This window comes from Rhinatrema bivittatum, chromosome 7 (assembly GCF_901001135.1).
Source record: "Rhinatrema bivittatum chromosome 7, aRhiBiv1.1, whole genome shotgun sequence".
NCBI classification, from domain to species: Eukaryota; Metazoa; Chordata; class Amphibia; order Gymnophiona; family Rhinatrematidae; genus Rhinatrema; species Rhinatrema bivittatum.
In genome coordinates this window covers 34047905-34062335 of record NC_042621.1, presented here as the reverse complement: position 1 = coordinate 34062335, position 14431 = coordinate 34047905, and the positions used below count along the sequence as shown (strand labels likewise).

Genomic DNA, 14431 nt, shown 5'->3' with positions numbered 1-14431 from the left:
CTAAAGAGGGTAACGGGGAGTCCGACCGGCAAAGTAAAAAAGGCTATAAATAACTTTTTATTTTTTTAAATACGACCTGAAAGAAGCTGGGTCCTCTGCTCCGTGGGGTGAGTGAACTGGGCTCCCCGATATCACCCCAAAAGCTGCAGAAAAACTGAAGCCAAGGGTTCTCAACCCCTAAAGCCAAAAGCCTCAAATACCAGGGAGGATGGTCCCCTCAGGACCTGTCAACTCCTGGGAGGCTAGTCTCCGCTTGCCTTTCTTCCAGAAAAAAAAACTTCCTTTTTTTTTTTTTTTTTTAAAGTAAAGTAAAATAAGAAATAATAAAATTTATCTTTTTCTTTTAAGTAACAAAAATATCTATTTTGTCTGTATTTTTCAAAACTGACTAGAATCCTGAGTGTAGGTTTTGCACCTCCACCATCTGCTGGAGGCAGAAAAATACTGACGTACTGTAGGTGCACCTCACAGAAGGGGTGGAGACAGTTGGAACTTTTTCTGCCTCCATTTGCTGGTGAGTGGACAGAACCCAGGAGTCTGGACTGATCCGGGTACGTACAGGGAAAGGGACTGTGTGCTTTTAAATCATGATGTCATGCCATTTTTTGCTTCTATTAAATAATATAGTAAAAAATCATATAAAACTAATTAAGTTCTAGATTTCATTAACAGCAAAGCAGACTCTCTCCTCTATCAGGCACCTGCCAAAACCAAGCTCAGAATCTTTATAGCAAACCCTTCATACCATAATAGGAGTCACACAGCCACAACCTTACTACAGGGCCTCTGGCTCCTGTACCTAAAGCCCTTTGCACAGCAGCACCTTGCTGACCCGCTGACCCACTATGTAAATACTTTTCACTGCTTAGTCTCTCACTAGATTTTTCTGTTTTCTACATTTCCAGCATGTCTTGTCAGCTGTCCTCCTCTCCTTCACAGCTGGCTAGATTTCTAACACAATCTCTTTTTCTTTTCATAGGACACTGTCAGACCAGGTTACATTTCTAGTGTATGGTGTTTGCATGTAATCTGAAATAGTAAACCATCCCTCCATTCCCTTTTCTCCACCCAACCATCTCTTTGCAAATGCCATTTCTGGAAACCCTTCAGTTGTGGTCACCCTGAAATTCAGTGTAGGTTGCATCAATTTTCTCTTCCATTTCACTCCCCACTCTCTCTTACACACATTCTCTATCTTCCTCCTTTCCCTGGATGATCCCAGCACTCCCCCTTCTATTATTAAGCCTACCCAACCATTCTCTCCCCTTCCCTAGGCATAGAACAGACTTCTGATTCCTGCTCTAGCCTCTCATACACCCAGTAGCCTGCAGCAGAAAGGAGAGGGGAGCTAGGTGAGGAAGAGGCTGGAGCAGAGAAGACCCGTTTTGCTCTCTAATCCAGCCCCTCCCCTCATGCTTGCAGGGATGAGCAAAGGGGAAGAATTTGGAGTGGTCAAAGTAGAACAGACCAAAGCAGAGTTACTCTGCTTCCTAATACAACTCCCTCCCTTCCTCTTGTTGTCCTCCTCTGGGCTGCAGAAGCAGCAATGTCACAGCACCCTTCTTGCAGTGGTGCCTATGCCTTAGGCTACATTGGCTATAGGGCAGCCACAGGACTGTGTACTACACCATCTTTGTTGGCAGGGAACAATGCCACTATGAGTACTGTACACTACAGCATTAGAACAGGAGAGCAACTTTTAGCCGTATAATCCTAAGTATAAGGATGCCTTATACCGAGATCAGGAGAAGGCCTTCTACCACAATAGCAGCAGAAGGTCTATGGAGGCTGTGTGTGTTTCCTTACCATGTGCATTTCCTCATAGGTGATGTAAAAGAATGTGTCCTCCTGATGCCTCAACCACCCCTTCACGTGCTGGAACCAGGATCCATAATGCACTAGAAGAGGAAATGAGTCTTTGTCTGCTCTGAGCATTCATGGAACTAGTCATGTTATGCTATATTTCTATACCGCCTCCCTCAAAAGGCCCACAAAAGTAATACAATACATACATCAGTAAGGTCCAGTTTTATACATTGTACCTTAAAATCCAAAACAAATAGAACAACAAGAAATATCAAAATACACGGCCAGCATATAAACATCAATACTGTAAGTGCAATTCATACATAAATTCAGAATCAAAGTCTAGACCATAGATGCATAAGTGATTGATCTAGCTAATGGAGAAACTCCCAGCCTATTACAAACTTCCCCCCACCACAAACACACCCATGCGCCCACATACAATTAACAAAAAAAGTTCAATTTCCACCCAACCCCACTATAATAGAAGCAAGGAGGCAGACTAACATTCCTACCAGAGGATAACAGAGGAACCTCTTTTGCTCTTAAATGATACATGGGAGTAGAGTAAGAAGCTATGTGAGACTGATTAACTGAGACAGTGGAGGTTATAAGCCACCCTTTGTGGACCAGGCACACACTAAGCTAAAACACAATGGACAGCTGGTCTTACATGGGGGGGGGGGGGGGAAGAATTTCTTTTAACTACAACCAAGAGTCATCACATGAGAGGAGCAGAGTAGGGATTTGCAAAATCAAAGGTTTCCAACAAGGGTTACATACTTAAGTATCGTGATATTGGTCATAAGGCCAACTCTTGCTAAGCAGTCTACACAGACTGGTGAGAACCATTGATTGGAGGCAATAAGTTTGTCTCATGTTATAAACATGGGAGAATTGCAGCTAAAAGCCCCTGCTGGGTCTTTGGCATGGGATGCTGAAGCCACTGTCTCTACCGTAAAAGGTCATTGGTCTGGTCACAGATCCTCCCAGAGTGATCCATTTATCTCTGCTGATGGAGTTTAACCTCTGTAAATTTCAGTAGCTGAGAGAGTTTGAAGAGACCAACCTGTGCCATCCAGGAACTTGTCCAAAAACTCCTCAAAGGTCCCTGGATCTGGCAGAAATTTTGCAATCTTATGGAAATGGTAATAAGAAACAGCCACGTCCTTAGGATTGCGAGCAATGTAAATCACCTGAGAATTAACAAGGGAACATTAGCATCACCCGTCAGAGCAGACATAGAAAGACATTTTCTGAGAATTAAGTATCATAGTAGGTGTTGGGAGGTAAGGACCCATCCTGTCTGCCCAATTTACGCTGCCTAAGAATTTATCCGACCCTTGCTACAGGTTCATGTCGGTTGACCTTGCTTTCTCTTCTTGATGCAGCTTTGCGTGCACTAGCTTTGTCATCTTCCCTTTTGGCTCTCTACAGGGCTCAACACCCTGGAATCCCCCCACCCTGTCCTTAGCACTGTACTCTGAGCCTGTCCCAAACATGCTTGAATTCTGGCACAGTCTGGGTTTCTATCACTTCTGCTGGTGGCTGTTCCAGGCATTTCCCACCCTCTCAGTTATGTCTCCTTTGCACCATCCTCCATCCAGCTTCAATATCTTCACCCCTTGTCCTTGAGTTTTTTTATATGGAAAATGCTTCCTTTGACTTTACTGACACTGCTATATATTGGAATGTTTCTGTCCTTTCCCCTTTTTCCAGGTGCCACAAGTACATTTTGAATTCCTGAAGACTTCCTGTGTAAGATATGTGTTGCAAAGCCTGAACTGCCTCCATCCTTTCCGAGATAAGGCATCCAGACCTGAGTTGGGGGTCTCACCAGGGAGATATCACTAAGCTTCACCAGAAGCTCTGACTGTCCCTGTTGTTACAGAGCTTATCTTCATGGCTTCTCTAAACCCCTTGTAATAGTTATATCACCAAACCTACCTCCTTCAGAGGCCCAGACTGTCCATGCAGTAAAAGACGGCAATTCTCGGGTTCTGTCAGTCACAAGATTTTCTCTGGTCTGCAGCCTTTCATTACACTGTAAAATGTCCCAGAGCTCTGCTTTCATCCTTTCTGCCTGTTACAGGAACACTTCGCTCTCACCGCTGAGCGGTGACTTAAATTACCTTCTTTTGGAAAGCCTCTGGCATTATCTCTTACAGCAGATACTTGATGCTCATTTTTTTTGGCTTTGCTATTTCCTCCTATTGTTTTGGGCTTTCAACTTGGATCAGAACCGCCCTCTATTGGGTGTGGGCACTGGTGGGGGATCTTTCCCCTCTTTTCTATCCCTTCACACCTTGGTGGTCCGGCCAATACTCACTTTTGCCTTGGATTTTTTCAGTGCGGGTGCCAGAATGTCATAGGGAAGGTGGGTGGTGATGAGCCGTACTCCTCCCTCATCCCGCACAGTCTCCCTGAAGTAGGTGTGCTCCAGCCAGGGGGCTCGCACCCAGTTGGGGACAGTCTGAGCCAGCAATGAGTCTCCCTTACTGTGAATCAGAGTCAAGATCTCCTGCATCCAGGTGGTGCCTGAGGAAGGAAGAATGGGAAAGGCAGATGGTAAGCCTTCAGCACTTTCATGGCAGGGGATCGGGGGAAGTAAATATTGAGCTTTGGAAATCATTTTCACCCGAGCATCCATACGGAATAAGAACCATGCAACTGGACCCATTTACATTTGAGTTCTCTGTTTATCAACGAGATGCTCTTATACACATAAATCAAGCGGAACATGGCTGCAGTATTCAACCTGCAGGACTGCAATCAATACTGTGTACTGCAGGCCCCTCAGCAGGATTTCAGTTTTTCTAACATTTATGGCCAGCTTTTACCATGATACATCCATGGTACTCCAGTCCCATGCTCAGGAACTCCTTATATGTAGAAGTTGTGAGTGCACTGCCAACTGTGTATGCAAATCTAACTCATGCATGATTGGTAGCCCTCGAGGACCAGGATGCCCAATCCATGAAACATGACATGACCAGGATGCCCAATCCATGAAACATGACAAGGAGGCAAAACAAGTGCTCAAAACTCTGCGTACTCAGCTCCAGGTGCTGTACCCGACCCCCTATGCACTCCACTCCAGGTGCTGCACCTGACAGCCTTTACACCAAACATCAAATGCTGTACCTAACATCCTATGACTCCGCATCAGGTGCTGTATCTGACACCCTGCACCAAGAGCTGTACCTGGCACTAGAATCACTCAGCAACAGCAATTGTACCTGATACCCTATACACCCTGCACCAAGTGCTGTACCTGACACACTATGTACTCAGTACAGGAAAATTAGTTCTTACCTGTTTTCGTTCCTGTAGTACCACGGATCAGTCCAGACCATGGGTTGAGCCTCCTGTCCAGTAGATGGAGACAGACCAAAACTGAAAGGGTATCCTATATCAGGACAGAGCCTACCCTGCAGCCCTTCAGTATAACCATTGTCAAAGCAGCAAAAGGCATAAGGTCAAGCAAGTAACAAGATAACTAGTAGAGTTGTTGAACAATTGAATGAACTGTGTAACTAAACACTCTTGCATGACTAACCCTGATCATCGTAAGAGATGCTTCCGGTGCCTTCAATGAGAATCCAAGAGAGCCATGCAGAGATACTCCTATAAGAAGGAAAAAGCAGAAAGGAGTTCGAGTGGACAGACCGAGGAAACATGGGAGGGTGTCTGGACTGATCTTCGGTACTACAGGAATGAAAATTAACAGGTAAGAACTAATTTTCCTTTCCCTGTACGTACCCGGATCAGTCCAGACCATGGGATGTAACAAAGCTTCCCTACAAAAGGTGGGACCGAGATAGTCCCACTCGAAGAACCTGCCGACTGAAGGAACCAGACACTGGAGCCTGTATGTCAAGGCAGTAATGATGAGCAAAGGTATGCAGGGATTTCCACGTGGTGGCCCTGCATATTTCCTGCGGAGAGACCGATTGACTCTCCACCCAAGAAGTAGCCTGAGAACGCAAGGAATGAGCCTTTAGGCCCTCTGGAACCACCCGGCCTTGGCAAATATAGGCCGAGGAAATCGCCTCCTTCAACCACCGAGCGATTGTAGTCTTAGAAGCTTGGTTGCCTCTATTGGGACCACTCCACAGAACAAAAAGATGATCGGAGACCCGGAAGTCATTGGTAACTTGGAGATAGCGCAGTAAAACGCGTTTTACATCAAGGTGGCGCAGATCACTCCCAAGTGGACCCGCTATATCCTCAGGAAAGAATGCGGGAAGCTCCACCGACTGATTGACATGAAAGGAAGAAACAACCTTCGGCAAGAAAGAAGGTACAGTCTTGAGGGAAACTCCCGAATCCGAGAACCACAGAAAAGGTTCCCGACAGGACAACGCTCGAATCTCTGACACCCTTCTGGCAGAGCAGACAGAAACCAGGAAGACGGTCTTGAGCGTCAAATCCTTGAGGGTAGTCTGACGGAGAGGTTCGAAAGGAGCTTCACAAAGAGCCCGGAGGACTAAATTAAGACTCCACGAAGGACAAGTGGCCCGGACGGGAGGCTTCAAATGCTTGGCACCCTTGAGGAAACGGACAACATCCGAGTGAGACACTACTGCGTGACTCTCAATGGTGCCTAAGAGGGAGCCGAGAGCGGACACTTGGATGCGCAATGAGCTGACTGAGAGACCCTTGGAGAGGTGCTTCTGGAGGAAGGAAAGAAGTATAGAAATTGGAGGTGAACAAGCCGAGACACCCGATTCAGCGCAGACATTTTCAAAAACTTTCCAAATGCGGACATAAGCCAGTGAAGTAGATGGCTTATGGGCTTGAAGCAGAGTGGAAATAACTTCCTCTTTATATCCTTTCTTTCTTAGTCTGCGTCGTTCAAAAGCCAGGCCGCTAGACAGAAGCGATCCGCCTGGTCAAAAAATACGGGACACTGCCGTAGCAGGCGAGGAAGATGGCAGAGACGAAGAGGACTGTCCTTCACCAAATTTACCAGATGCAGGGCCATTCAGGAGCCACTAGAATGACCGGTCCCCTGTGAAGTTCTATTCTTCATAGGACCTTTCCCACTAGAGGCCAAAGAGGAAACACGTATAAAAGGACGTCGTGGGGACAGGGAAGGACCAGAGCATCCACTCATTCCGAACAGTGCTCCCTCCAGCGGCTGAAGAACCTGGGAGCACTGGCATTGGTCAAGGTTGCCATCAGGTCCAGGCGAGGCGGACCCCACCTGTTGACGATCGGGTCCATTGCTCCGTCTGATAACTCTCACTCGCCAGGATCGAGATGTTGATGGCTGAGGAAATCGGCTTGTACATTCTCCTTGCCTGCTATGTGGGAGGCCGCCAGGTGATCCAGCTGCCGCTCCACCCAGGCGAGGAGCTTGCCGGCTTCCAGCGCCAACAGACGACTCAGAATACCCCCTGACGATTGATATAGGCCACTGTGGTGGAATTGTCTGAGAGGACGCACACCGCTTTGCGGCGGAGTAGCGGAAGAAAAACCTTGAGAGCCAGCACACGCTTCCAGTCAATTGATATGCCAACGGGACTGGACTGGGGACCAGTATCCCTGCATCATCTGGGATTGACAGACCGCTCCCCACCCAGAGAGGCTGGCATCCGTTGTGACTATGACCCACTTCGGAGTCAGTAAGGGCATCCCCTTCAAGAGATGCGCTAGTGACAGCCACCATTGTATACCTGCTATGGTAGAGAGGTAGAGGTGCCTGCAACTGCTTGGACACTGGCTTCCAGCAGGATAACAACACTTTCTGTAATGGTCACATATGCGCAAAAGCCCTGGGGACCAGGTCAATAGTGGAAGCCATGATCCCCAGAAACTGTATGTAGTCCCACTCCGTGGGAAGCGAGACAGAAAGAAAGCTGTGTACTTGATCCATGAGCTTGAGCGCCCGAGCGTCCGGGAGAAATACTTTTCTGACTCTGGCATCGAAGCGAGCTCCTTGAAATTCCAGGACCTGGGAGGGCTGAAGGTTGCTCCCAGGTTGACTATCCACCCGAGTGAGGTGAGAAGAGCAAGGACCCGGTCAACTGCTAGGTTGTAGAGAGTCGGCGACTTGGCCTGCATGAGCCAATCATCCAGGTAAGGATGGACTAAGATTCCTTCTCTGCGCAGAGCTGTCGCCACTACCACCATGACCTTGGTAAAAGTGCGGGGAGCGGTAGCGAGACCGAAGGGTAGAGCCCGGAACTGGAAGTGTTGGCCCAGGATGCTGAAGCGGAGATACTTCTGATGCTCACATCGAATCTGTCAAGTCGAGGGAGGCCAGATATTCGCCTGGGCGAACCGCCGCTATCACCGCCCTCAGGGTCTCCATCTGGAAGTGAGGCACCCTGAGGGCTCGGTTGACCCTCTTGAGATCCAGAATGGGACGGAAGGAATTGTCCTTCTTGGGCACGACGAAGTAGATGGAATACTGGCTGGCGCCTTGCTCCTCCACTGGTACCGGGACTATCGCTCCAAGCTCTCGGAGTCTGGTGAGGGTCTGGCAGACAGCGGGCTGCTTGAGGCGTCCGCAGGGAGACACTAGGTAGAGATCCGGTAGGTCCCGGGCAAATTGTAACACTTAGCTGTGTTCTATCACCTCGAGGACCCACTGATCCGACGTAATTTTGGCCCATTCCTTGCAAAACAGAGAGACACACCCACCTAAGTTTGGTCGGAGGAATGGACCGTCCGGATCTCATTGGGGCCGGACTTGGTGGCCAAATGTTGTGAATTACCATCTCAGAAGGCACGATGGCCCCGAAAGGAATATGACCAGGACTGAGACCTGGAAGTGGCTCCCCTCGGGAAAGAACCTCGCGCCCTGGTGTTTGTACCGGTGTTGGTCCCAAAAGCAGGTATGTGTCGGAAAAAAAAAAAAAAGACTGTTTAGGGCGGTCCTCTGGCAGCTTATGGACGTTGTTTTCACCCAAGGATTTATAAGCTGTTCCAGGTCCTCCCCAAAAAGCAACTTACCCTTGAAAGGAAGTGTGCCCAGCTGAGTCTTGGAAGAAGAGTCCGTGGATCACATGCACAGCCAGAGTAGATGTCTGGCTGACACCGCGGAGACCATTGCCTTGGCTTGCATGCGAAGCAAATCATAGAGGGCATCTGCTCCATACGCTACGGCGCCCTCCAAACTCTCAGCCTGCTCTGCCTCTGCAGATGGGAGGTCCTGGGTGCTGAGCAATTGTTGGACCCACCTAAGACTTGCCCGCTGCATGAGACTGCTGCAGATTGTTGCCCAGACCCACAAGGCCAAGACCTCGAAGATCCTCTTAAGATAAAATTCAGGTTTGTGGTCCTGGACGTCCTTCAAGGCTGTGGCTCCCACCACGGGGATCGTGGTATGCTTGGTAACTGCCGATACTGAAGAATCCACTTTGGGAATCTTTAGCATTTCCAGGCAATCCTCGGGGAGCGGATAGAGCTTGTCCATAGCTCTGCCTACACGCAGACCCGTCTCGGGAGAAGAAAATTATTCCTTACCTGCTTATTTTTGTTCCTGTAGTACCACGGATCAGGTCCAGACCTGGGTTATCTCCCCCTTCCAGCAGATGGAGTCAGAGCAAAAAAACTGAGAGAACACCCATATATAAGTAGGCTCCCTCTCTGCGGTCCCTCAGTATGAAGTATATCCAAGCAAGAAGGAAAGAAAGTATTGGATGGAGCAAGGTATCAAAACAATAATTGGTAACCTGGGATGAGAACAGGACATCCCGAAATAGCAACTTTCAAAAAGAACAATCGGCAACATCCAAACAGTACTGAATCATAGGAACTGTGTAGTTGAGCTGGTAGCGTTAGGGTGGGCATCTGGACTGATCCGTGGTACTACAGAACGAAAATTAGCAGGTAAGGAATACATTTTCTTTTCCCTGTACATACCCGGATCAGTCTAGACCCTGGGATGTACCAAAGCTTCCCTATGTAGGGTGGGCCCTGGCTAGCTCAGCTCGCAGTACTTGAGCCCAAAAAGGCTGGCGCTTTGAGATTTAGCCGGTAGTGACGAGCAAAAGTGTGCAAAGACTTTTCAAGTAGCGGAAAACTTCTTGCGGAGACACAGAACGACTTTCTGCCTAAGACGCCTCTTGTCAACATATAACAAAAATAGAGAGACATTTATCATCAATTTAATGTTTTATTAATATAGAAAACCCCCCCCATTTTTTATAACCCTACATAGACAACTTAAAACTAAGCTAGCACATTCATCCACATACAACACAATAAAAACATTGCATGAAGTTTGAAATATTAATTCATAAGTGTTTCTTTCATGTTTGTGTAATTATAATTAGACGCCTCTTGAGCATGGAGCGAATGAGCTCTAATACCCTCCAGAGGGGAAGAGCCTGCTCCGATGTAAGCCGAGGAAATAGCTTCTTTTAATCACCGCGCAACGGAAGTTTTTGTTGCCTGGTGGCCCTTCTTGGGCCCATGCCATAAGACAAACAGATGGTCCGAAAGGCGGAAATCATTCGTCGCCTCCAGATATCGAATGAGGACACGATTGACATCGAGCCGCCTAAGTTCTCTGGAATCCTCGTCAGAGAAGGAGGGCAGCTCCACCGACTAATTCAAATGAAAAGTCGAGACGACCTTAGGTAGAAAAGACGGTACTGTGGCCAGCGAGACTCCCGAGTCCATGAAACGAAGATAAGGCTCTTGGCACAACAAGGCTTGAATTTCCGAAATCCTCCGAGCCGAGGAAATGGACACCAAAAACATAGTCTTAAGCGTAAGATCTTTCAGAGACGCCCTCTTCAAAGGCTCTAAAAGCGGTCTGGCAAGGATCCGAAGAACCAAATTCAAATCCCACAAAAGTGTCGGTGGCTTAACGTGCTTCACACCCCTGAGAAAACGGACTATGTCCGGATGGGCCGAGAGTAAAGTACCTGGGAGACGAGGAAGGAGAGCTCCCAGGGCAGCCACTTGGACCCTCAGAGAATTATAAGCCAGACTTTTATCCAGACCTTATTGCAAAAAGGAGAGAATCTGTGGAACAGACGCCTGATGGGGAAGAACCGGTACTGCCTCACACCAAGCTTCGAAAACCTTCCAGACCCGGACATAGGAAATGGAAGTGGAAGTCTTTCTTGCCTTGAGAAGTGTTGCAATCACATCTTCTTGGTACCCTTGTCGTCTCAGCCGGCGCCGTTCAAAAGCCAAGCTGCAAGACAAAAGCGATCTGCCTGGTCGAAAAATACGGGACCTTGGTGAAGCAGGTGCGGCAGGTGTCCGAGCCGAAGAGGACTGCCCACGGCTAGGTTGATCAAGTCCGCAAACCACGATCTCCAAGACAACTCTGGCGCTACTAGAATAACGGACCCCCGATGGTACTCTATTCTGCGCAGTACTTTCCCGATCAGGGGCCACGGCGGGAGCATACAGTAACAGAAATGGAGGCCACAGAAGAACCAGGGCATCCGCCCCCTCCGCACTGTGCTCCCTTCTGCGGCTGAAGAAGCGTAGGGCCTTCGCGTTCCTTTGAGTGGCCATGAGGTCGAAGTGGGGAACTCCACACCTGCCGAAAACAAGATCCACCGCCTCCTGGGAGAGTTCCCATTCTCCTGGGTCTATGCGTTGCCGGCTCAGGAAATCCGCTTGGACATTGTCTACCCCGGCTATGTGGGAAGCCGCTAGATGAGACAGATGGCGCTCCGCCCACTCCATGAGGCTGTCCGTCTCCAGAGAGACTTGCCAACGTCTTGTGCCTCCCTGGTGATTTATGTAAGCCACTGTGGTTGCGTTGTCCGAGTGCACCCTGAAGGCACTGCCCTGAATCAGAGGAAGAAACCGTCAAAGGGCTAAGCGAACTGCCCTGGTCTCCAGTCGATTGATGGACCACACAGACTGCACTGCCATCCATTGCCCCTGAATCGAGTTCCTCCTGCACACTACCCCCCAACTGGAAAGGGTGGCATCCGAGGTAATCACGATCCACTGAGGAACTTCCAGCTCCACCCCCTGCAGCAAGTGATCCAGGTGGAGCCACCAAGAGAGGCTGTGTTTGCATACCTCCGGCAGTGGCAGGAGTGCCTGAAAATCCTGGGACACTGGCTTCCAGCGGGAAAGCAACGCCCTCTGCAAAGGACGCATATGCGCAAAAGCCCACGGGACCACATCTATAGTGGAAGCCATAGTACCCAGGACCTGCAGGTAGTCCCACGCGGTCGAGAGTGATAGGCAACGAAAGCGCTGTAGCTGTGCCAGAGACTCTGCGCCCGCTCTTGTCGGAGGAAGACTTTGTCCACCTTGATGTTGAAATGGGCCCCCAGGAAGTCGAGTTCCTGCAACGGCACAAGACTGCTCTTGGCAAAGTTGACGACCCAGCCAAGAGAGTGAAGAAGGTGTAGAACCTTGCTGACCAACTGCCGACACTGGGCTTCGGACTTCGCTCGTATGAGCCAATTGTCCAAGTACGGGTAGACCAGAATCACGTCTCTCCTGAGCGCCCGCCACTACCACCATCACCTTGGTGAAGGTGCAGGGCGCTATTGCTAGGCCGAACGGCAGGGCTTGAAACTGATAATGCTGGCCGAGGATTTTGAAGCAAAGAAACCTTTGATGCTCTGGTAGAATTGGAATGTGGAGATAGGCTTTCGTCAGATCCAAGGATGCTAGGAACTCCCTGCAATGCACGGCAGCTATGACAGAGCATAATGTTTCCATTCGGAAATGTGGGATCTTGAGCACCCTGTTTACCAGCTTGAGATCCAGAATTGGGCGGAAGGAGCCTTCCTTCTTGGGGACCACAAAGTAAACGGAATAATGGCCTGACCCCTGTTCCGGCATCGGAACTGGCCGGATAGCCCCCAAGCCGAGGAGTCGATCCAGCGTCAGTCGCCTGCTTCTTTTGAGGCCCGCAAGGAGAGAAGACAAACCTGTCTCTGAGGGGTCGAGCAAACTCTAAGGCGTAGCCATCTCTTAGAATATCCAGGACCCAACGGTCAGTAGTTATCCTGGACCACTCCTCGTAGAAGAGAGATAGGCGACCCCCTTTCCAAGGAACTGAAGAGTGGACCAGCAAGACTTCATTGGGCAGGCTTGGAAACTGTCCCTTGGGACAAAGCGTCTTGGGATGGACGTCGACCCCGAAAGGAATGAGACCAGACTTGGGATCGAGAGGATGGAGGCCTCTGATTAACCAGTCTGGACTGTTGGAAACGTCGCTGACCCCGGAAACGGCTGCGGCTGGCACTGAACGTTCTGGTCAGTCGAGGCCGATCCTCCGGTAACTTATAACTTTGTTCTCCTCAAGAGACAATCAACTGGTCCAGCTCATTGCCAAACAGTAACTTGCCCTTAAAAGGCAAGGACCCGAGCTGTGCCTTAGAAGAAGCATCCGCAGACCAGTTACAGAGCCAGAGGAGACGTCTGGCCGAGACCGCAGAGACCATTGACCTGGCCAGTACTCATAGAAGATCATACAGAGCATCCACCCAATATGCTATGACCGCCTCCAGGCGCTCAGCCTGTTGGGCCTCCTCTGGAGGTAGATCTTGAGCCCCCAGGAGCTGCTGTACCCATCTGAGAACTGCCCTCTGCATGAACGAGCATTAGACCACCGCTCGGACACCCAAAGCGGACACTCCAAAGATCCTCTTTAGATAGACTTCCAGCTTTCTAACCTGAACGTCACGTAGGGCGGCACCCCCAGTGACCGGGAGGGTGGTCCTCTTCGTGACCGCTGTCACGGAAGAATCAACCTTCAGAAGCTTGAGGAGCTCCAGGAAGTCCTCCAGGAGCGGGTAAAATTTATTCATCGCCCTGCCGACCTGGAGGGAAGCCTCTGGAGTGTCCCACTCTCGGGAGAGTAATTCCAGTATCGTGGAATGAGATGGGAATGACTTGGCTGGAAGCCGAAGACCTGCTAGGATGGGGTCTCCATGCTTATTCCCCCATCTGTGGACCAGGAGTCTCCGGAACAGGGGCCATGTCCAATTCCTGCACCACATGCGGGATGATGGGCTCCAGCTCGTCCTGCTGAAAAAGGCGCAACATGCATGGATCATCGCCCTCCAATTGCGCATGGGACCCCGGATCATCCAGATCTGGGTCTCCGAGGGGGTCCAGAGCAGGATTTACATTTGGGGCGACAGAGGATGATATCACCCAAACACGGGAGGGACCCTGAGGGCCCGCTGGTCCCGGAGAGCCTCCTGATCCCTGATTGTTGACTGGACCAGCACTGGCAAGGGTGGCACAGCCTGGGCACCTTAGGTGGTGTGGGAAAGGAAGCTAGGTCTGGTGGCTGGCTCTGCCTAGCCAAGCAAGCGTTGTGCATCAGCAGGATGAATTCAGCAGAGAATGGCTCCGGTACAACCCCAGGGGGGGGTAACGGACACGGGCGCGGGAGGTACCCGAGGAGGGTCCACCGAAGGTGCCTCTGTGTCTAGGAGGAGGGCCGGGAGCAGAACAGGAGGGGAGGGCGACCGGCCGAAGTCTCCAATCTCCTCATGCTGAGGAGAGACTGAATCCCCTGCCGACAAAATGGCCGCCGTTCCCACGCAGGTCAGGGACGGGGCCGGCCTCCCAGATACAGATCGCGCATGGCTGCACGAAGAAAAGCATGCTTCTGGGCACGAGGGTCCTTCCCCACCGGGGAGACACCTCGAGCAAAGTCTTGCCCAGG

The 14431-nt window shown here is 50.1% G+C and overlaps 1 protein-coding gene across 1 annotated transcript in view; it reads right to left on the bottom strand.

Annotated features, from left to right (window-relative positions):
• Positions 1 to 14431, bottom strand: part of LOC115096148 (sulfotransferase family cytosolic 2B member 1-like) — a 37266-nt gene that overhangs the window by 18327 nt on the left and 4508 nt on the right. Inside the window, exons 2-4 of the mRNA XM_029610659.1 lie at positions 4136 to 4344; positions 2876 to 3002; positions 1807 to 1898 (exon numbers count right to left, since the gene is read on the bottom strand). Of these exons, the coding sequence (XP_029466519.1) occupies positions 1807 to 1898; positions 2876 to 3002; positions 4136 to 4344 (428 nt within the window). The remainder of the gene's footprint in view (positions 1 to 1806; positions 1899 to 2875; positions 3003 to 4135; positions 4345 to 14431) is intronic.